At 58.6% G+C, this 20,769-nt stretch overlaps 1 protein-coding gene across 7 annotated transcripts in view; it reads right to left on the bottom strand.

The window, feature by feature from the left end:
- The window catches only part of CACNA1B (calcium voltage-gated channel subunit alpha1 B), a 173,409-nt gene that overhangs the window by 31,454 nt on the left and 121,186 nt on the right, over positions 1-20,769 (bottom strand). For 4 of the 7 annotated variants that reach the window (XM_032479047.1, XM_032479051.1, XM_032479048.1 and 1 more), the window contains 10 exons: positions 18,752-18,848; positions 17,421-17,581; positions 16,009-16,146; positions 15,064-15,265; positions 14,629-14,793; positions 14,271-14,381; positions 13,815-13,898; positions 2,628-2,744; positions 2,281-2,346; positions 928-1,019 (listed from right to left, as the gene is read on the bottom strand). In XM_032479047.1, the coding sequence (XP_032334938.1) occupies positions 928-1,019; positions 2,281-2,346; positions 2,628-2,744; positions 13,815-13,898; positions 14,271-14,381; positions 14,629-14,793; positions 15,064-15,265; positions 16,009-16,146; positions 17,421-17,581; positions 18,752-18,848 (1,233 nt within the window). Of the gene's footprint in view, positions 1-927; positions 1,020-2,280; positions 2,347-2,627; positions 2,745-6,214; positions 6,221-13,814; positions 13,899-14,270; positions 14,382-14,628; positions 14,794-15,063; positions 15,266-16,008; positions 16,147-17,420; positions 17,582-18,751; positions 18,849-20,769 lie in introns of all 7 variants that reach the window. The other 3 variants (XM_032479054.1, XM_032479050.1, XM_032479049.1) reach the window with 1 other exon arrangement.

Genomic DNA, 20,769 nt, shown 5'->3' with positions numbered 1-20,769 from the left:
TGGGTCGGAGCTCGCCCCGACACAGAGGAGAACTTCCAGGGTCCCCCGGGCACACCTGCAAGGGCGAGCTGTGTTGGGTGCCCAGAAGCAGGCCTGGCAGCAGCCAGACATGTTTACAGAAATGGCATGAAGCGATGAAGCCTCAGGAAGGGGCCCACGGCCGGGTCTGACATCAGGCCCCCTCACCATGAATCACTGAAGAAAGGGCTCTTCTCCCTTGCAGTGTCGTGGCAAGGGAGGGGGCGCTGGAGGCAGGGGGACGCATTCTACCCTCTCCCCTCCGCCCACAAGTTCGTTCTCAACTCAGGAGAGCCACGTTTAAGAGCTGCTAACAGCTGCTGGGAGCCGTCCTGTGCACCTCTGCAGGCGGGCCTCTGGGCCCTAAACGAGTCTGTGGTCCTCCTGGTGCCTAGTTTGGCTACGCCCAGAAACTTAGGAACTGCAGCTCCCATGAGCAGCAGCGGCAGGTGGAGGCCCTCGGACCAGCAGTTCGGCCAGTTGGGTTCCTTGGGTCAGAGCGGCCACACGGTCTGCGGATAACAGTTCTCTGCTGCCCCCTCCCTCACCCTACCGACCCCTGAAATCACTCAGGTGCACAGAGGGAGGCTTGGGGCCGACACACCATGAAAGGCCCTGCTGGACACCTGTCCACCCAGACCTCTCAGGCTGCAGCCTTGACCGGAGCAGAGACAAGGTGGTGGAGGCCGGCCTGGCCTGGGGCACTCAGGCTGACCTTCTCAGGGGCTTCCCTTCAGTCTGTCCTGAGGCCCAGGAGCCCTAGGGAAGGAGGCGCAGAGAGAGAGGAGAAACTGGAAAGGCCACTGCAGGGAAGCCAGCAGGATCGGGGGCTGGAGGGGGACCCGGGGGTTGCCCCCAACCCGGAATGAGGAAGGAGCCACTGACCCGGCCTCCCTCCCAGAGGCTCACCTGAACAGCAGCATCAGGGCCTGCAGAAACGTCCGGAAGTTGTTGTGCCGGTTGATGCTGGTGTCGTCATCCAGGGCGATGTTTCCAAACACCTGAAATGGACAAGGAGGCTGCAGCCTGACACGCTGTGTCCTCGGGAGCGTCCGTCTCCAGGCAGAAGGCGGTGTGTGTGTGCGGGTGAGGACGCACAAGAGACAGGACGCTGCCCTCAGCCGGAGAAGTCCCAACGAAGCCGCCACCGCTGCTGTGGGGCTGGAGGGGTCTGAGCGTCTCCAGGGTGGAGGAGACTCTTGAAAGGCAAGCACACGAGCGTCCCACGGCTCCGCGTGTGCTGGCCGGCTGTGGGCCTGCCCTGGCGGCTGCCCGCACGACTAGCAAGGCTGGGACCCAGAGCTACGTCTGCGCGGGCTCTGCTGCGCGGCGGAAAGGGAGCCTCCCAATGCTCACTCTCTCATCAGTGCCCCCCAGGCAGTCACTGTCCTGGCGAAGTTCTGCTACATGGCTCGGAAGTTCCTTCTCACATATCTGTGCAGATATCACAATAAGCTTCTTAATCATTTTAACTGATCTCTTTCAGGGTTAGAAATGCAAACGAGTCAGTAACGATACTTAACTTACAGTCTGGAATCTGGCTGAAAATTTACGAATTATCACATCACCACCAAGAACAAAGACCAGTGACACGTTTTGTATATCCACAGACCAAAGCAGGAAAAACTACATAACTGTGTTAAACAATGACAGATCTCAGCAAATTCTAAGCAAGAGGACTTTTCAATCCCTAAAAACAGAGCTTAAAAGTTCAGTCTTCAGCAAACTTTAAGACACTGTCTCCTCCCACCCCCTCCCCCACTAGAGAGAGGCCAGATGCCAACGGTTTATACCTGGTGTCTCGTAAGTGTTCTCCCAAATAGCTGACAGGGTTCTTTGGCAAAATAAAAATAATCTAAGTTACGCAAGCTGCATCTGACCAGTACCGTGCTCTGATACAATCCTGCTGAATTTTTTTCTTCAGCGGTACAGAATCTCCTGCAAAGGATTCAGAATCGCTGCTGGACTAGGAATCACTTGCTGCTGCCCGGCAGGCCACTGGGCACCAGGCAGACGTGCTCAAACGCTCTGCCACTGTGGGGCCAGCACTCACTCACACATGCCCCCCGGCCGCCGGACATAGCCCAGCAGAGTCCACTGAGGGCACAGCAGCGCATTCGCCCACGGGGCCCTGGTGCCTCAGTGCCCTCGTCCACACGACAGTCCTTCTGGGCACTGAGGCCATAAAGTGCTTCAGACAGCGCGTGGCTCACGGAAACGTCCGAGAGGCCGACCTGCCCGCGGCCACGAGCGCACACCCACCTGCATGCCAATGATGGCGTAGATGAAGAACAGCATGGCAATGAGCAGGCACACATAGGGCAGGGCCTGCGGAGACACGAGGGTGCAGCTCCAGGGGGGGCCGCCACACCGTGCCCCAGAGCGGGTGGCAGCCGGGCCCTGGGGCCGCACGGACCTCTGCTGACTGAAGATCCAACCCCACGACCACCATGCCCCCCACACCGGGCGACCGTTCTCACTTCCTTCACACACAAGCCACGTCATAAAACCCACCCCGGGCTTCCGCGAGCATGAAGAGGCTCTACGGTCCCAGTGGGAATTGTGCACCCGCCCCCACCCCGGAGGAGCGCAGGCCAGGCTGGCCTCACCTTGAAGGACTGGACAAAGGTCCACAGCAGGATGCGGATGGTGTAGCCCTGCCGGAGCAGCTTGATGAGCCGGGCGGCACGGAACAGGCGGAGGAAGCTGAGGTTGATGAAGTTGTTCTGCAGGGAAGAAAGGCTGCGCTCTGGCCTTTGGAACCTGCCTCCCGCAGGCCCAGGGCAGCTGCTCCCCACCCACCTATCCCCAGTCACGGTGGCCCCAAAGGAAGCGGGAAGGAGAGAGACTGAAACAGAAGGTCACGGCCTCGCAGTGTAAGCAGCAGTCAGCCACCAGGAAACCTGCCAAGAGTGAAGCTTGTCACTGCAAACCACTTCTCATGCAGCAAACCAGAGGAAGTCCCTCCATAGGGAGGGACAGAGAAAGGTTCCATGAAGCCGCTCCCTGCTGCCCGGAGGAGCCAGGAGACGCCCCGTGGCTGGGCCTCCAACACTGACTGCCTCTTGCAGGACACGGCCAAGCAGCCCAGGTGCCAGGCAGGGCTGCCTCTCCATCGAGGCCTCTGAAGGGCCCTGCCTCAGGCCTGGTGGCCATGCCCTTCTCTCCCATGAGGCCAGCAAAGCCCCTGCCTGGGACCCAGCAGAGGGCAGACACTTCCTCTGGAGAGCTGCAGGGGCCTGGAGACTGGTCACCACAGGAGCTGCAGGTGTCGGTGGTCCTGCTGCTCACCCCAGGGAAGCCACCTCTGCAATCCACAACTGGTCTCTGCTCCAGAGAACCCAAGCCACCTAGCACTGCTCCCTCACCCAAAGGGTCCGAAATCAAGCACAAAATAAACCGACAACCTCTGGACTCCGCAGACGACCTGGGAGCACCTGAGTTACCGGCACTTCCCTTTCTGGGGGCACGGCTCTGGGCAGTGTCGGCGAGGAGATGGGGGTGCTCGTGGGCCCGGGTGGCTTGCTGCCCTGTCTGCTTAGAGACCAGGTGCTCACACACAGCCTGAGAGCAGATTCCTGCCACTTTGCCACTTAAAAAATATGCAAGCAGCTCAGGCTAGACACATCGTGTTGCCAGACTCAGTGGTCAAGTACCGAGGAAAGAGAGCACAGGTGTTGAATGAGACAGCGACAGCGGGAGCGCGTGCAGGAGGCACGGGGCCTGCGCGGAGCCGCGCGCCCTCCGTCCAGGGCTGCCTGTCTGGTCCTGGCAGGGACGAGACGTTCAGTTGGAGGGATGGGTCCTGTTCCTTCCTCCAGGGACAGTGGCCTCAACCCACTCCTTGTCTGCCTCGTCTCAGGGGCTGGCACCTTTGGTTCCCCCCAGCGACTCTGGACTGTCTCTGCTGGTGAGGGACTTAGAACTACACCGAGGGGTGGCTCACAGGTTTCGAAGCACAGGGCAAGGGGATGGCTGGCAGGCACAAGGAGGGACAACTGTGGCCCAGATCACTGAGAAGGCAGCAGTGGATCCCAGGTGTGACCCTGGAGGGTGCACTCATTTCCCTGCAGCCCCTCACCCGCTTGTGCTGGGGAAGGAGAATCTCTGAGGTGGACAGGAGGGAGGAGACAGGTCCACACGGGCTCTGGGGGCCCTCGGGTGAGCCAGCCGCCTCAGGAGGACGAGCACGGGGACAGAAGGGGGACTCTGTCTACAGGGCCAGGACGTCCTCCACACCAGACAGCAAAGCTCAGCTCTAAGGGAGGGGCTGCCAAGTGCCTCATCTCCCCAGGGGTCTCCACATTGAAACCACCTGCACAGGTGGGTCTGAGGGGCCAGGACCCAGAGCGGTCTGCTCAGACAGTTGGCACAGACAAGAGTATTTCCTGAAGATGCTGGGGGAAAGTACAGGCTTCTGGGTAAGAAAGAAGGGGCGGATGCCAGACCAGGCAGGAAGAGGCGCCGTTTATCCACATCCCGGCTCGTGTGAGCGCAGGACACATTCAGCCTCAGGCCCGTTTGTGGAGATTGTTCTCTCTCGGGAGGGGAGGGCGGGGTGCCAGCAGACAGACAGCCCTGGAGAGCCATGAGGATGGACGGTGACCACAGCCATGGGCGCTCCAGGCAGAGTGTGACGGGCTGAGCCCCTGGGGCTGCACCCAGGGCGGGGGCTGCCAGCACCACCACACCGACGGCATGCGGGACGGAGGGACAGCAGGCACACGGCAGCCTCCCACGGCGGTGCACGGTCACCTCTGGCCTCAGCCAGTCCTGGGAGGTGGACACGCCTGCCCTGCCCCCGAGAGTCCATGGTTTCTGTCGCACCCAGGAGCAGCTTCACCCGCCGCCAAGCCAGGCCCTTCCTTACTGCACCCCCCAGTCAGGGAAGGTCAGCTCTGCACCCCTCAATACGGCAGCTGAAGCACCTCGAGGGGACACTGGTCCCCAGGTCCACTGACAGTCAGCTTCCTCCCCCACAGGACAGAGACATTCGGACATCACACCCAGGTAGTGAGGAACACTGGGGAAAGGAATTTAAAGGTTCCCTACGCACTGTGAAACACCAGCCCACAGGGTGATCGACTGACCCCAGAACAAGACCCGCGTCTCCTGCATCCAAGAGCATCGCTGCCTCTGGTCAGAGTCGCAGCACACGGGGCCTCCCCTCAGGTTGCGCACACGCGTGCGGGGAGGTCCGGCAGTGCGTTGGACAGCTGCTCTCCCACTCAGGGGACTGACCACGGAGGGGCAGGGAGAGCGGGTGCCCCGGGTGCCCCGCACGCCGGGCAGGGATGTGCCGTGAGGGCGGGGAGGGGCGCAGAAGGGGGAGGACAGGACGGGCTGAGCACAGGTCGGGTGGAGTGAGCAGGAGCCTGTGCAGACAGAGAGTGTCGCCTGCTATTTCTGCAGCAGCAAATGGCTTTTTCTCAAAACTCAGGCTTTTCTGCCCTGATTGTGAAGCCCTGTGTCACAGACACTCAATTCCTGCAGCAGGGGTTTCAAGTGTTTGCTCCTTTACGTGAACTCCCAGTCACAGCCTCCGGTAGCCGGCTCCCGGTGGCCTGCTCTCCCCTCAGACATCCCTGAGGGCCTGGAAGGGAGCCCTGTCCACACCACCTGCTCAGTCCACACCAGCTCGCCGACTGGGGGCTCGCGTGCATCCGTGCTGTCTCCTGGGGCAGAGCCCCTCCTTCTACTCAGTCAGGCCAATGTCCCCAGGCCAGGGCCCCTAGCCAGACCCCACAGAAGGGTCCGTCCAGGAAGGCCGCCGGGCAGAGGCGAGCCCTCTTTGTCCGTGGGTGACGGAGACAAGCAGGAGGCCGGGGATGGTGCGACAGAAACCAGGGACGTCACAGGGATCAGGTCCAAATTCACATCCCACAAAACCTCCCCAGTTCTGAGCCGGTCCCGGCAGAAAGACTGCCCAGGCGCTCACCAGCCTCTCACTCGAGCCCCTTCCTCCTCTCCTGGCCCCAGGCCAGTTCCTGCGATCAAATGGTCCCTGGAGGACCTCAGAAGCCCCTGCTGGACCCAGGAGCTGGCAGGGCGCGAGAAAGGCCAGAGGGACAGGTGCAGCCGGGCTCCGAGCACGGGGCGGGGTGGGGTGGGGCGGGGTGACAGGAAACAGAGAAAGGAGAGGAGCAGGGCCAGCAAAGCAGGAGCTTCAAGAACTGTGTAAAGTCATGAAACCAACCGTTTCCTGCATGTGATGTTTTCATGGATGGGTGTTTGCGTGTTATTTACAGATTGCGATGTTTGCGCAGGAGGGCACAACATACAGACGGAGACATGGTTTTCGCATTGTATGTTGGTTGGGTGGCGTGAGTCAGCAGGTAGGTTAAGGTGAGTCACGAACAGAAACAGGAAACAAAAGAGAAAATGAGTCATCAGCACAAGCAAACACTCACACTCTGAAAATGTCACTGGAGACTTTAAGGATTTTGGTAAACTTTCTTATTTTGCTTAAAATGCATCAAATCAAAAAATTTTTTGAAGTCTGTAGATTATGCAGACAGGGGCATCGTTTGCATTCCTGTTTGTAATGCAAATCCAAAGATGACTCACAGACACTTATTTTTTTTTTATTTCCAGGCAAAGAAATCAATGTCAGTTTTACACTTGCTTGGAGTGCGTTCTCTGTGTGACCCTGGTTAAGACTATTGACCTATATCGATTTTTAAATTGGGGGTGGGAACTGACACTCATATTTTTGCCTAAGGAAAGAAAAGTGCATCCACAAAGTAACATATGAAGCGACTACAAATGGAAAAAGGAAAAAGACACCAAAAGCCACAGGATGGCTTCCTTTCATCTTTTCTCCTCCAGGCAGAGCAGGTGCAGACCCACCTCTGGAAGCACCAGTGGCCGGAGAAGCTGAGCCGTCAGACCAGGCTGTTGTCAGCCCTCCCGCCAGCCCCGCCAGGCATCCAGGAGTGACAGCGGCCGCCCTCGGGGGCTTGCTGGGACTGAGGTCTCAAACATCCTCAAGCGGCCCTGCCTCGAGTGTCCAGCAGCTGAGAGACAGATGCTGGGGGTGATGGTCACCTGCCTCTCTGTGGGGAGGTGCCCTCAGAAGCGGCACATCTGACACTGTCTGGGCGCCCTGCCTGCCCCCCCCCCCACCCACCGAGGGCACTCTCTCAGAGGCACCCCCCTCTGCCCCCAGCTCCATCCTTGCAGTTGGGAGCCCAGGGCTCGGATCCCTTTATCAGGAAAACAGAGATTCCTGCGCCCAAGGAGGGGCTTCTGTCAGAAACCACCGCGGTCGAACTCCTGGGTGAGGAGCCCACAGCGAAGGGGCAGCACCTGGGCCAGCAGCCGGTGGAACAAGCGACCTTGGTTTTTTTGTTAAAATGGCAGCTTCCAGCTTTTTGCCTACATTATTCAGATCAATAGCTTTTCAAAACCATGAAACATCTCATGTAAACAAAAGAATATGCACACGTATATGTACATGCATCTGTGTATTTTAAACTAAAGTCATAAAATACCCATATATTCATCATCCAGCTTAAAAATCAGAATGTCACCATCCCTTTGGAAGCCCTTCTGGTCTCTTCTCAGCTGCGGTAACTACCCTGAACTCTCATTAATAACTGCTTTTCTTTACTGTTTTATCTCAGACTCTTAAAATGCATCCTACTTGCCTGTCTGTGGCCTCTGTGACGAATTCCACTGGACACAGCCTCCTCAGGCTGGGGCGGACTTGTGCCCTGACAGAGAGCAAGCCCTGACCCGGAAGAGCCCTGTTGACAAGGACGTTCGTCGCCGTCAATATGCCATCCTGCCGCCGCAAACCCTGGTGTACACCGTCTCCAGGCCCGCCTGCCCGACACGCTCCGGTACGCGCACCCGGGCGTGTGCCACGCACGTGTGCCCCCCTTCCAAACCCCTCAGCAGGGTCCACACCCTCACCCACAGGCGGCATCACCAAAACGCTCGTATTCCAAACTGCAGGGTGTGAAACGACATCTCAGGGTCCTTTCACTTGGCGTTTCTTTGATTACAGACAAGGCTGAGCGTCCTTCCCTGCGGCCACTTGTGTTTTCTATTCTGTGAAGTGCTCAGCCGTCCCTTCTGCTACGTTAGAGCCCTGCACACCCTGCACACTGACCTCCGCTGGGGTCTGGAAAGCCCACCCTCCAGCCTCGCCCATGTCACTCAGTGTCGGTCCTCGAGCTCTTCTCCCTGCCGATCTCATCCGGTCTCACGGATCCGAGACTGTCCTACACACACGAAGACTCCCCGTCTTACATCACTGGCCAGGACAGACAACAGACTCAGCGTGACACGTGAAGCACAGTCTGACCGTCCTCGGCAAGCCTGTTCCTCATGCTTCTTTCAGTCAAGGACGGTCCGCTCCCCCAGGTGCTCAGAGGGAAGTCTGATGTCACTCTTGGCTCATCTTTCACACCCTCACCTGACCACCTGCAGCTCTACCCTAAAATGACTTCCAGACATGACAGTGTCCTCCTCCCCGTCCCCTGCCCCAGGGTCCCAGCTCCGCTGTCTGGCCCCGCGCAGGAACCTCGGCACATGCACACCCTCAAAGGCCAACACCACTTATGCCCGTTCCTGAGAACTTCCCCAGGCCAGAACACAAGGCCCAGGGCCCAACATTTATAAAGGGTGACCCACTTAGAAAATGACCCTCGGTGCCCCTTCCCCAGCAGCTGGTGAAAACAGCCCGGCCGCCCGGCCCGTCACAGGATGAGGACGGCAGGGGACAGCCTGCCTTCCCTGCTCCCCTGCCCTCTGGGGTCGCTTCCCAGATGAACGACCTGCACCGAGTTCTCCTCTCAGGGCGTTTCCGGGCGCCCCAGGGCGTCTGGGCGCCTCTGCCTGTGCCCTGCACTGTGCCCTCAACAAAGCCGCCTAGGGTACGGCCCTAAAGCCAGAGTGTGTCTGTCACCCCTCTCCACAAAAGCCTCACTCAAAAGAAGAGCCAAGTTCACTCTGACCGTGAGGCCTCGCCTGTGCGGCCACAGCGCCTCGCACCTTCCAGTACCCCTGCTGGGCCGCGCAGCCCCGGGGCCTCTGCACGTGACCCTCCACCTGCCCTGGGCTCTCCATCCCAGGGGCATCTTGTCTGAACACACAGTCCAAGCTCTCAGGGTCTCAGACGCCCCTCTCCTGCGCGGCCTTCTCCCTGGGCCAGTCCCTAACATCACTAGAATGAAGCCCCTTTCTCTTAGCACTGAGAACGGTGGAAGGCGCTGCACAAATACCTTCAAATGTATGAGCAGAGGGCTGCCATCAAACACCCTCCCCCTGTTCAAGGACTGGCCTTTCTCCGTTGCATAAACAGAAACTCTGGATCTTACACGATTCTCTCTCAGTGTGGTTGGTGCTTTGCATGTATTTTGCCTAACAAACCAGTCCCCACAGATACTCTTAAAATCGCCTGCATTTTATTCCAAGCGTTTTAAAGTTTTGTCTCTTACATGTAAGGCTTTTCATCTGTGAATGCTATGAACCGAGATCCAATCTCTGCTCTTCCCTATACTGACAACGAGCTACGCCCCCCACGGCACGGTCACACGGCACGTTTCCATGCACAGGCGAGTCTGACTCCAGGCTCCTGACGCTCGCCCTTGACTTCTCCAGCTGCTCCTGTCCCTCAACTGTCGCAGCTTTCCAGGGGGTCTGCTCGCTGGCTGGAGCGGCCTCCCTCCCACACCAGCCCCAGAACCTGACTATTAAACACCTTGGCTATTTGGCAGCCTTTCCTCTTTCCTATAAATTTTAGAAGCAGCTTGTCCAATTCCAAAGCAAAGAGCCAAACAAGCAAAAACAAAACCAAAATCATTGGTATTTTTATTGAAATTGCATCGAATCTACAGATCAGTTGGGGGGGAATGTCATCTCTAAGACATGGACACTGCTTATTAATTAACATTGTACATAACTCCATCTACTCAGGTCTTCTTTTATATCTTTCAATATTAATAATTTGCCACATAAAGATCTTGCACACATATTTTGCTAGGTGTACTGTCAGGACTGCTGATGTTGTAACGAAATGCAGCAAACTTACTCGAGTATCTTGTACTTCACAAACTCGTGAAACACTTCAATCAGTTTCAGACTATTCTAGATTTCATCCATAGATACTGATGTTATCTTTGAATAATGACAGTCTTACCTACTCCTTTTCTGGCCCTTACATGCTTTATTTATTTTTCTTGTCTTATTCATTCAGCAAGTATTCACCGAATACCCACAAAGTGTCAGGCACTATTCTAAGCACTGGAATATGGCAGCGAAGAAAACAGACAACAGCCTCTGTCCTCCTGGAACTGGCACGTGATTTACTGAACTGTTGAAATACTGTTCAGTGTTCACAGAAGTAGTGGTTACAGACGTCACTGTCCCTTTCTATTTTAAAGGGAATTCTTTCCAAATTTCACCACTACAGATAATGTTTGCACAGGGCTTTTTCGTAAATGCTCTTCATCAAGTGAATAAATCCTAGACTGCTAATCATTTTTACCGTGAATAAAACCCGAATGTCATCGAAGGTCTTTTCTGCACCTGTGACAGGATACATCGATAGTGTCCTTCGACCCGCTCACGTAAGTTACAGTGACAGACCTTCTGTTGTAGGATCTTGCTTTCCTGGCATAAACCTCGTTGTACTTCCTTCCTGTACACTGTTGGATTTGGTTTGCTTACATGTTGTTTGGAACTTTGCATCTAAGTTAATGAGTGAGTGTGGATCATGACCTTCCTTTCTTACATTCTTATTTTTTAAAAAAACTTTGGTGTCAAGATTGTACTAATCTTACATAAACAAACAGGGAATGTTCACTCTTCTTCTGTCCTCTAGAAGAACATGTCTGGGATCGAAATGACCTTTCCCCATGTTTTAGGCAGAAACCTAACATACAGGACTGTTACGACCCAGTGGTGTGAACCATGCCTGAACGTGGACCCCCAGGTAAAGAACAGGTCAGTGACTGCGCCTCGCACCTCCTCCTCTCGGTAGGTCCTGTGGGTTCTGGAGACAGCACGCACCACTGAAGAAAGACTGCTGTGACCCACTTGCCAGGTGACACAAAGCTGCTGGCTTTAAAGAAGAAGAAGGTTCTCGAGCGGATCCACGCTACAGTGTCAGTAGCCCTGCCACATGGGCCATGAGACCAACAGACCCCACAGCACTGGGAGTATCTGTGGTACCCGAGTACCCCATGGGGCCCTGGAGGCCCCACAGAGAAGTCAGTGCAGATACCTGGATTCACGTTATCTGCAGAAGACAGGAGAAGGGGCCACTCCTGGTTGCTGGGTCCTGCAGGCTGTCTGACCGTGAGACATCTGTGTCTGCGATACCAGAGCTGGTCCTCGTGAGCGCTGTGCTGCAGGCCCACCAGCAATCAGTGTGCAAGGGAGGTGCTACATCAGGGCCACACCTAAGCGAGTCCAGAGGGCACGCACACGACAGGTGGCCCAGCCCCATGCCTCTCCGCTCTGTTGCACTGTCTCTTCCTCAGCTCAACCACCCCCACACATCATGGGCTGCTTCCCAAAACTAGGAGGAAAAACTCTAACCTGGTTATGGAGGGGCTGGCTCAACAGACAGGCGCAGGCTCGGCCTGCAAGGCAGTGGTGAGGCAGAGCTCTGGGTGGTGCTCACGCACCACAGCGCAGCTGTGGGTGTGTGAGTCAGAAGAGGGTGCCCGCAGCAAGTGTGGCCAGCCCTCTGGAGGGACAGGTCTGGGGAAGAGCCACCCAGACGGCCCTGGGAATGCAGGCGTGCAGGCCTCTGCATCACGTCAGTGTCCACCAGGGCGTCCACAGCTGCAGGGGCACTAAAACCAGGAGGCCCGGGATGCAGCGAGCCTCTGTCCTCCCCAGCCCGCGCTCACACGGTCAGTCCACAAATTCGGTGACTGCGACGGCCAGGATGAAGGCTGAGCCCAGCCGACGGCTGGGCTCCTTCTTAGCAAGGCTGCCCCAGCCCGGCCACTGCTGGACACCAGCCCACTCTGAGCAGAGGCCACTTCTACGAGGACCACTTGGCGATAAGTTGCCTACGTGGGAACTTTTCACCTGAAATGGCAGTGCCGTCACCAATGGGATCACTGACATCCTGGGCGTGAGTTTGCCTCTGCCGTTGCACTGCTATCAGAGATCCACCCACGTGGGACTCGATGTGACGGCAGCTCAGAGCAAGCGGACGAGTGCAAAGGAGCAGGTGACAGGACCCACACCACCCCGGAGATCACCCTGACAAAATGCTGACAGCCTCTCACAGACAAAGATAAAACGCTGGCTCAGCGAGGGACCTCGTGGGCTTGGGCTGGCGTCCTGCAAGAGGACTGCGGGTACCCGACCTGCAAAGGCCTGGGTCCAGGAGACCAAGGCTGAAGGCAGAGGTGCCCTCTCACCACCACTCCAGGGGCCCCATGTGGACTCTGTGCTCATCACCCCCACAAATTTCAGTCAGGCGAACCTCTGGTCCTGGCTCAAAGGAGTGGGGAAGGCTTCCACTATGGAAACCGAAGGCCATGGTGGCCGTGTCCCTCTGGCTTCCTCAGCACCCCTGGGCTGGCCCGGGTGCTGGATGAGGCCCTGCAGGGGGAAGTCTGTCGGAGTCGGGGGTCACGGGGCCTTTCTAGATGTTCCCAGGACCAGTCTGAACAGGGCCTGGACCACAAGGGAGCCAGCAGCACAGGGTGTGGCCACACAGCAGGAGGGGCTAGGTCACCTCATGGCCATAGGTGGGGGCGCAGGGGCAGAGCAGGACGGCATGGCGCACATCACCACCTCGGCAGCAGGTGCTCTCACCACCCTCCCTCCAAGATTGCGACCAGCACCGCCCTACAGACGAGCGAAGTGACCCACCGAGGTAAGGGCAGAGCCGAGCAGAGCCGGGGCCACGAACACACACCCTGCACCCTGAGTGACCCGTGCTGACGGCACCACCATCCCTCCATCCCCAGCAGCGCACTTCCCTGCACTCAGGGCACACCCAGGGGCCCTCAGCCCAGGACCGATGGGCACAGTGGTGACAGCTCCAAGGCGTAGCCCACCCCGTGTCCGGAGCCGCTGGGGACAGACCACTGCCCCCGACGCCTGGCTGGAGTCACAGCCACACCCCAAGCCTCCCCCTGCAGGTTGTGCCTTGGAACACGTCCTGAGAAATAACTTGTACAAGGACCTACCTCAGTGCTGCTTCTAGAGAATCCAGCCTGAGACAAGTGAGTGTGGATCTGCCATTAAATTCTAATGCAGTGCGCTGTGCCAACACGCCTGTGACTCACGCTCTCTGAGATCTGCTGAGACAAGCTCGTGCTCCAGGACTCAGTCAGGTCTTAGATGCAATCCACACACTTCGACAAGAACGGGCATCTCCAACGGGTGATCACACACACACACACAATATAGACGTGCGTGTGTATGTATGTGTAAAACAAACCTCACACTTTCACATACTCTAAACTCTTGCTGGTTTGAGTGTGTATGTTTCCAGTGCCCGCTGTTAGACATGCACACGTCGGACACAGACACGCTCAAAAGAGCCTCGTCTTCCTGGCCAGTCGTTACCAAGGAGCTCCCAGGTGGTTCTCAGGCCCCCAGTCTGGAAGACCTTTGGGAACCAATTTTTTATCCAACAAAAAAGCATTTGCCGGGGCAGCACCCAACCCTGACTCCACCTCTGGGGAGGAGTTCCCATCTGACCCATCGGGGGCCCGGGAGCTCCCACACGAGGAGAAGCTGATGCGGGCAGGGCCTGGAGATGTGAGGGCGCGCTCTCTGGAAGGGAACCACTGGGGACAAGAAACGCTACTTACCGCAATCTCTGTTACTAAAATATCAGTAATACTTCCCAACACAGTGACAAAGTCAAAGATATTCCAGGCATCTCTGAAATAGTTCTAGAGAGAAAGGAGGGCAGTTAGTGCTGGTGGCTGACGAGGGCTCTGCCAGGCAGGGGGTGCAGAAGGTGGGCCCTCACCAAGAAGGGGCGAGGGGACAGACCGGCCACCCCGGTGGGAGAGCACAGGGCCGGTGCGGACAGCACAGCCAGGCACGCAGCAGCTCGGGGCCTAGGCGGGGGCAGAACTGGGAGTGGACTCAGCCCCACCTGCCGCCAGGACTGGGGTGAGAGGGGTGCGTGGGACTCAGAGCAGCCCCTTCCCCAGGGCCCTTGCAGGGTCACGTGTGCTCTGTGGGCTCAGGGACTCTCCAGCTCCAAACTGTCCCCGGAAGGTCCCCCAGCAGAGGCCCAGAGTGGGCGGAGGGCGTACCAGCACCCCAAAGGCGACGATCTTCAGTGCGCACTCCATGGAGAACATGGACGTGAACACCACATTCAGGCACTTCAGCATCAGCTCGTACTCGTAGGGCGCATCGTAGAACTGCCGGGGGAAGGGGGGCCGTCAGCCACGGGCGGGGCTGCCTGCGCCACCTACCCCACCCTCCACCCCACTGGGAACCACGACGGCCTCCCGTCAGCTCAGCGGGCAGCCCGCTGCTCTGCCCGCAGCCCACCTGGGCTCCCTCCACAGGCGTCCACACTGACAGTCCGCGAGTGGCACCCGCACAGGCCGTCGGGTGCGGACCCTCCCCCCGCCGGCACCCGCAGCCTGCGTGCTAGGCCCACACCTTCATCATCAGCACCACCGTGTTGAGGGCGATCATGGCCATGATGAAGTACTCAAAGGGCGGCGAGACCACGAACGTCCACGTCTTGTACTGGAAAGACTGCTTGTTCTGGGGCATGTACCGCGTCAGGGGTTTGGCGCTGATGGCAAAGTCGATGCAAGCCCTCTGCACGGGGGGGAAGGAGCACCGAGGGCTCAGACACGGTGGCGGCCCCTGCACACCACCTGGCCCCTCGGCCACACAGAGCCCAACAAGAGGAGGCCTCTCCCAGGCCTCCCCACAGCCACACACGGTCCCTCCTGCCCCCGTGCAGGCGGCAGCGGCAGTCAAAGCCCACCCAATAACGAGTGACTCCCACGCAGAAGGGGCCCCATGGCCCTGCCCACGCTGCCCCCAGGGGAGCTCACGTGCAGGCGGAGCAGGAGGGCCACCCACCTCGTTCTTCTCCAGGCTGCACTCAGACATCACCTTGTCCCCCTGCTCCTGGAAGGTGATGATGATCAAGGCCACAAAGATGTTGACAAAGAAGAAGGGGAAGACCACGAAATAGACCACGTAGAAGATGGACAGCTCCATGCGGTACCCGGGGCTCGGGCCCTGCTCCTCGTAGGTGGCATCCACCGAGTGCTTCAGCACCCTGGGCCAAGAGCAAACGCCAAGCGTCAGGGGAGCCCGTGAGGACACAGTCCTGGGAGAGCCAAGAGCTGCATCACGAGTGAGGCTTCTCCACAGCGCAGCCCAGGGACGGCGCTGCCATGCTGTGGGCCCCAGCCCGCTCCCCAGGACTACCGTGTCTGCTGGAGGCACGCTGCCTCCCCACAGGGCTTGTACTCAGGGCTGGGAGAGGACCTCCAAGGGGAGGCCTCCGGGTGCCGAGGTCTGAGCCTCAGGAGGACAGGTGGAAGAGGCGTCCTGCCCTGCCCTGCTCACTCCCACCTCACGCCAGGTCCCTGCTCACACCCAGCTCCATCTGTCTTCCGAAAGCCCCGGGCTCAGCAGGGCCCCTCGGCAGAGTGCCGATCCTACCTTCCGAGGGGTGGTCCTCCGAGCCCCAGAGGAAGCTCGCTGCCACCCAGTGTGGCACTGGACACACACGTCCCTCGGGCTCCCCTAACAGAGGCCAGCGGGCTGGTGAAGAGCCCCACCTTCCCTCCGGCCTCCAGCCGCTGGAAGCGGGCTCCCAGGAGCCGCTGCTGTGCTCCCGGCTGAGTCTCCTCCTCCTCCCCGGCCGCCCACGCCGGGAGGGCAGGGCCGCGCCTCACCTGACAGCACAAGAGCCCAGGGCTGCCTGCTCCGTGGTGCCCGTAGCATGAGCCTCCCTGTCCCGGCCGCCCCTCTGCTCCAGCCTGACGCGCCACGAGGAGCCAGACGGACACTCACATGGGCCAGCCTTCCCCCGTGGACACCGTGAACAGAGTCAGCAGGGCCCAGAGCACGTTGTCGTAGTGGAAGTCGTATTTCTTCCACTGTCGGGGCTGAGCTTCCACTTCGTCCTTCTCGTAGTCCAGATACTGGCCCCTGTGGACGGGACACAGAGGAGGTCAGAGGTTAAGGACAAAGGATGCAAGCAAACACACGTGTCTACGGTCCACTGGCCTCTGAGAAGGGTTGTCCATTCAGTAGAGAAAGAACAGTCTCTTCAACAGACGGTGCCGAAACTACTGGGTCTCCACACGCAGAAAACACGAAAGTGGACGCCCACCTCACTCCACACATGACGATTAACTCACGGTGGATCAAAGACCTACGCTGAGAGTAAGAGTTACAGCTAACAGGCTCTTAGAAGAAACCACAGGGGCCTCAGATTTGGGAATGGGGTCTTAGATATGACACCAAAATCACAAGCAAACAAAAGGGATGAACTGGACTTCAGCAAAATATAAAGTTTTCGGGCTACAAAGGACATCGTCAACACAGAGAAGGGGACAACATACTGAAAATCGTCTATTTGGCAAGGAACTCGTGCCAGGAATATACAAGCAACTATTTCAGTCAGTTATTTAAAAAGACAATTAACCCAATCAAAAAATGGGTAAAAGACTTGAGCAGACATTTCTGCAAAGAAGACAGACAAATGGCTAATATGCACATGAAAAGGCAGCTGACATCATGAGTCACCAGGGAAATGCGAATCAAACCACAGTGAGATACCACCTTATACCGACCAGGATGGCTATAATTAAATTTTTAAAAGGAAAATAACAAGTGTTGGCAAGAATGTGGAGAAATCAGAACCCTCAGAACTGCTGGGGGAAATATAAACTGGTTCGGCCACTTTGGAAAACAGTCTAGCAGTTTCCGAAACTGTTAAACAGATTCGGCGTACAACACAGCAGTTTCCTTTCTAGGTACTTTCTCGAGAGAAATGAAGACACCTACCCACCGAAAGAATTCACAGCAGCAGTGATCGTGACACCCAAAATGTGGGAACAACCAACAGGCAGACGGATAAATAAAGCACGGTCTAAGCACAGAAACGGTCCCATCTGACCCCCAGCGGGAATGAAGCACTGCGACGGCCACAGCAGGATGAACCACGAGAACGCCACGCTGAGTGATGTGAGGCAGACAGAAGCCACACACTGTGACTCTGTGCGCATGGAACGTCCAGAGCAGCGTCCACGCCAGCTCCCCCTCGCCCGAGCCCCTCTCCAGCCCCTCCGACGGCTCTGGTGCGGGGCAGGGCTCACAGCCGCGGGGAAGCGGTTCCAGCCTGGCGGCCCCTGACCCCGACCAAGCCTGGACCTCCCACGAGCCCCCTGAGGAGGGCACAGAGCCCCGCCCCGCGGTACCTGCAGTCCCGTTCCAGCTCCTTGGACTCGTCCGTGCAGTAGAAGAACTTCCCCTTGAAGAGCTGCACGGCAATGACAGCGAAGATGAACATGAAGAGCATGTAGACGATGAGGATGTTGAGGACGTTCCTCAGGGAGTTCACCACGCAGTCGAACACCGCCTGGGGGTGAGGGGGCCGTGAGCGCTTGGGCCTCGCCCGCAGGAAGGATCTGCACCGGGGCCCAGCGGCCCTGGTGTGGGAAGCCGCCTGCCACCACGGACCCTCTCAGGAGGCCCTCCTGGGCCAGGTGGAGTGGGCAGGTGGACTGGACGCCAAGGAGAACCCGATGCTGCGGGTCTGGGTCAGGACGAGGGGCCGACACGGAGGGAGCGGGCAAGTTGGGGCTGCCCCTCGGTGGGAACGGGGTGGGGCAGAAGAGCCGCGATGCTGTGACTCACAGCCCCGGAGACGCCCTCAGCCTGCGCTGGCTGCGCACAAAGGCGGACCCACAACCGTCTCCTGAGACCACCAGGCACACTCCAGACACAAGCAGCTGCCGTGGCAGGGCAGCCCCTGCCCACCGGCCCGGTGTGCACCAGATCCAAGTCCCCACCTGACCCGAAGGCCTCTGGGCCCCCCGGGCCCCCCACACCCGCCCCCTCACACGGGCGCTAAGCCAGTGGCCTCCTGCAGCCCACACGTTGCTCCCTGTCTCCGCGGCCTGCACCTCCAAGCCGCTCCTAACACTTCACTGCACACAGTTTTGGAGGATTCAGTGAGCTCCAGCACAAGCTCAAGGACTGTGAGACTGCAGCACACCTCCGAGGGCTAAGGTCTGCACTCCCTCCTCGGCCAGGATCTCTGCCACCCCCACACTTCAGGGCCTCCCTGGAACCCCGGCCCTCCCTGCATCTCCCCTGACCTCACCCTCTCAGCAGCCCTTCCTCCCTGCACCGCAGCTGTGAGGACAACACTGTGCCCCCCCACCTCCGTGCCCCTGTGCGGAGGATAAGCTCTCCCTGGGGGAGGGTCACAGAGCTGAGAGCCCACCCCGCTCACGCAGCCCAGCCTCCCCTCAGCTCTGCTTGTCCAAACGCCACATGGGAAGCTGCTGTGGGCCAGGCCAGCTACAGGTACACACATGCACACACTGCTGACATGCACAGCACACGTGTGTGTGCACCCACCCCACGCCCACATGTACACACGTGCACCTCATACGCGCATGTGCAACTCATACGTGCATGCACACCACGCATGAACACACAATGCACGCACATACGCAGCACACACACACCTACATGTGTGTGTACCCACACACCCCCCCCAAGCCCCCGTCCGAGTGCTCACCTTGAGCTTGGGCAGCCGCTTGATGGTCTTGAGTGGCCGCAGCACACGCAGGACCCTCAGGGACTTGATGGTGTTGATGTCTTTCCCTTTGGAGCCTCTAGAAGGGAGAAGCCACACATGCGGGCAGGCAGCACGCACACGTGTGCCCCGGTCCCACAAAGCCTGCTGGCGTTTTGTCTCCGGCCCCGAGCAGAGGACCTGGGAATGGAGGGCCTTGGCCCTGCAGGCCCCAGAGGCCCCCGTGTCTCCTGCTGCAGCTGCCGGGCCAAGGCCGCACGTGAGTGGAAGAGGGCTGGGGCAGGTCAGCAGCACCTGGAGTGCAAGGGAAGCTGAGCTTCCAGACCCCCGTTCTCCCCGCCCACGTCCTCCACCCCCACACCAGCTCAGCCACCAAGCTGAGACCAGCAGCAGGAGTAAAGAGGAGGGAGGGGCTGCACCAGGGCCGCAGAGCAGCCCGGGCCAGCACTTAAGAGCCCGAGAGCCATGCACCACCACATCCTTCAGGTGCTGGAGCTTCTAGAAGGGCTGGTCTCTCCAGCCTCTCACTCCTGGGAGAGGGAGGTAGCGGGGACACATCCGGGTCTGCCCTCCTCTCTCAGCTGCCCTGACACTCCTCCAAGGGACATGAAACTGACAGAAAGGGGGAGGAAGGCCTGGAGGGAGGGAGGGAGGGAGGAGAGTAAGAAAGAGACCAAAGTCGGTGAGTACAGAGGCAACGCAAGAGACGGGAGTGGACAAAGAAAGGATGGTGAACCAAGGGAGAGAGGGAGGGAGGGAGAGAGGGGGAAAGAGCCACAGAGAGACAGAGAGAAGCAGAAATCAAGGAAGGGGCAGACAGGTGCCAGCTGAACCTGGCCCTGGCCGGCGGCCTCTGCAAGGATGCAGTCCCCGGGCACAGCAGCCGCTGACCTCCAGCACCCCTGACCAGAGCTCGGGCAGGGCAGAGACCAGGAGTGCAGCGCTCTGCGCTCTGGCAACGCTGGAGGACAGGTCTGCAGACAGTTAGGCACTCTCAGAAGGAGACTTTCTGAGTCCCGTTTCTTGCATCTCCTCATATCTAGAAAAGCACTGAAATCATGAATGGAGACATCTGCTCCTCGTGACTGGGAGCGACCTTCTGCCAAAACGTGTGCTTGCCTGCAGGAAACCCCCTTCACTAAAATCGTACATAACCCTGAGTTTCCCCCACCTCTTTGGAGCAGCTCTTCAGAGCTGTCTGCGAGGCTGTCTCCTGGGCTATCATCCTCATTTTGCCCTCAAATGTAACCCAACTCACAAGATCGTGCATTTTTTTCCAGTTGACACAGGAAAATCCAGGCAGGGGGAGGGCTGGTGAGGAAAACTCCCGGCACCAGAGCAAGCCCTGAAGTCCACGACCGCAGGCCCAGGTCAGGGCCCTCGCACGGGAGGCAGAGCCGGCCCAGGAACCGTCAGACTGTGGGGCTGGTCCTCCCACCAACCCGAAGCAAGGGCAGGGGTTTGCAGGGAAGGTCTCCTGAGAGGCCTTCACAGGCTTCCTATGAGGAGGCCACGCCCCATTTGGGGGGTGGGGGCAGCGGCTGCCAGCTCAGAACTGAGGGCCCAACCCCATCCTGCTCACATCCCCCAAGTTCCCCAGGGGCCTGCACGTGGGCGAGGGGCAGGGCCTCAGTGGTCTTCCCGGGGCACCAGCCAAGCTCTGGGAGACTGAGCTGCAAGGCCCAGGCAGTTCTGTCGGGAGAAGAGAGCTTGGGTGTCCGGCCCCTGCTGCTCCCCCAAGACCCACCCAAGGCCTACACTGCAGAATCTGGTGACACTCCCCTTGAAACACCAACCTCCCCTCCCAGGCGGGAAAACCCAGCCTCCAGACGGCCCCTCAGCTGCTTCCACCCATCATACCTGGGTTTACTGGTCAGACTCATGACACTCGGCTGCAAACTCTGCCAGCGAAAAAGAAATCACTTAGGATGATGGCTGACCCTGTCTGGCGCCTTGTGAGCTCTTTGGAGGCAATCTAACGTAACATGCTGGGAGAAAGG

Source organism: Camelus ferus, chromosome 4 (genome assembly GCF_009834535.1).
Source record: "Camelus ferus isolate YT-003-E chromosome 4, BCGSAC_Cfer_1.0, whole genome shotgun sequence".
Classification (NCBI taxonomy): Eukaryota; Metazoa; Chordata; class Mammalia; order Artiodactyla; family Camelidae; genus Camelus; species Camelus ferus.
Note: the sequence above shows the minus strand (reverse complement) of the source record. Positions and strands in the feature narration are given on the sequence as shown.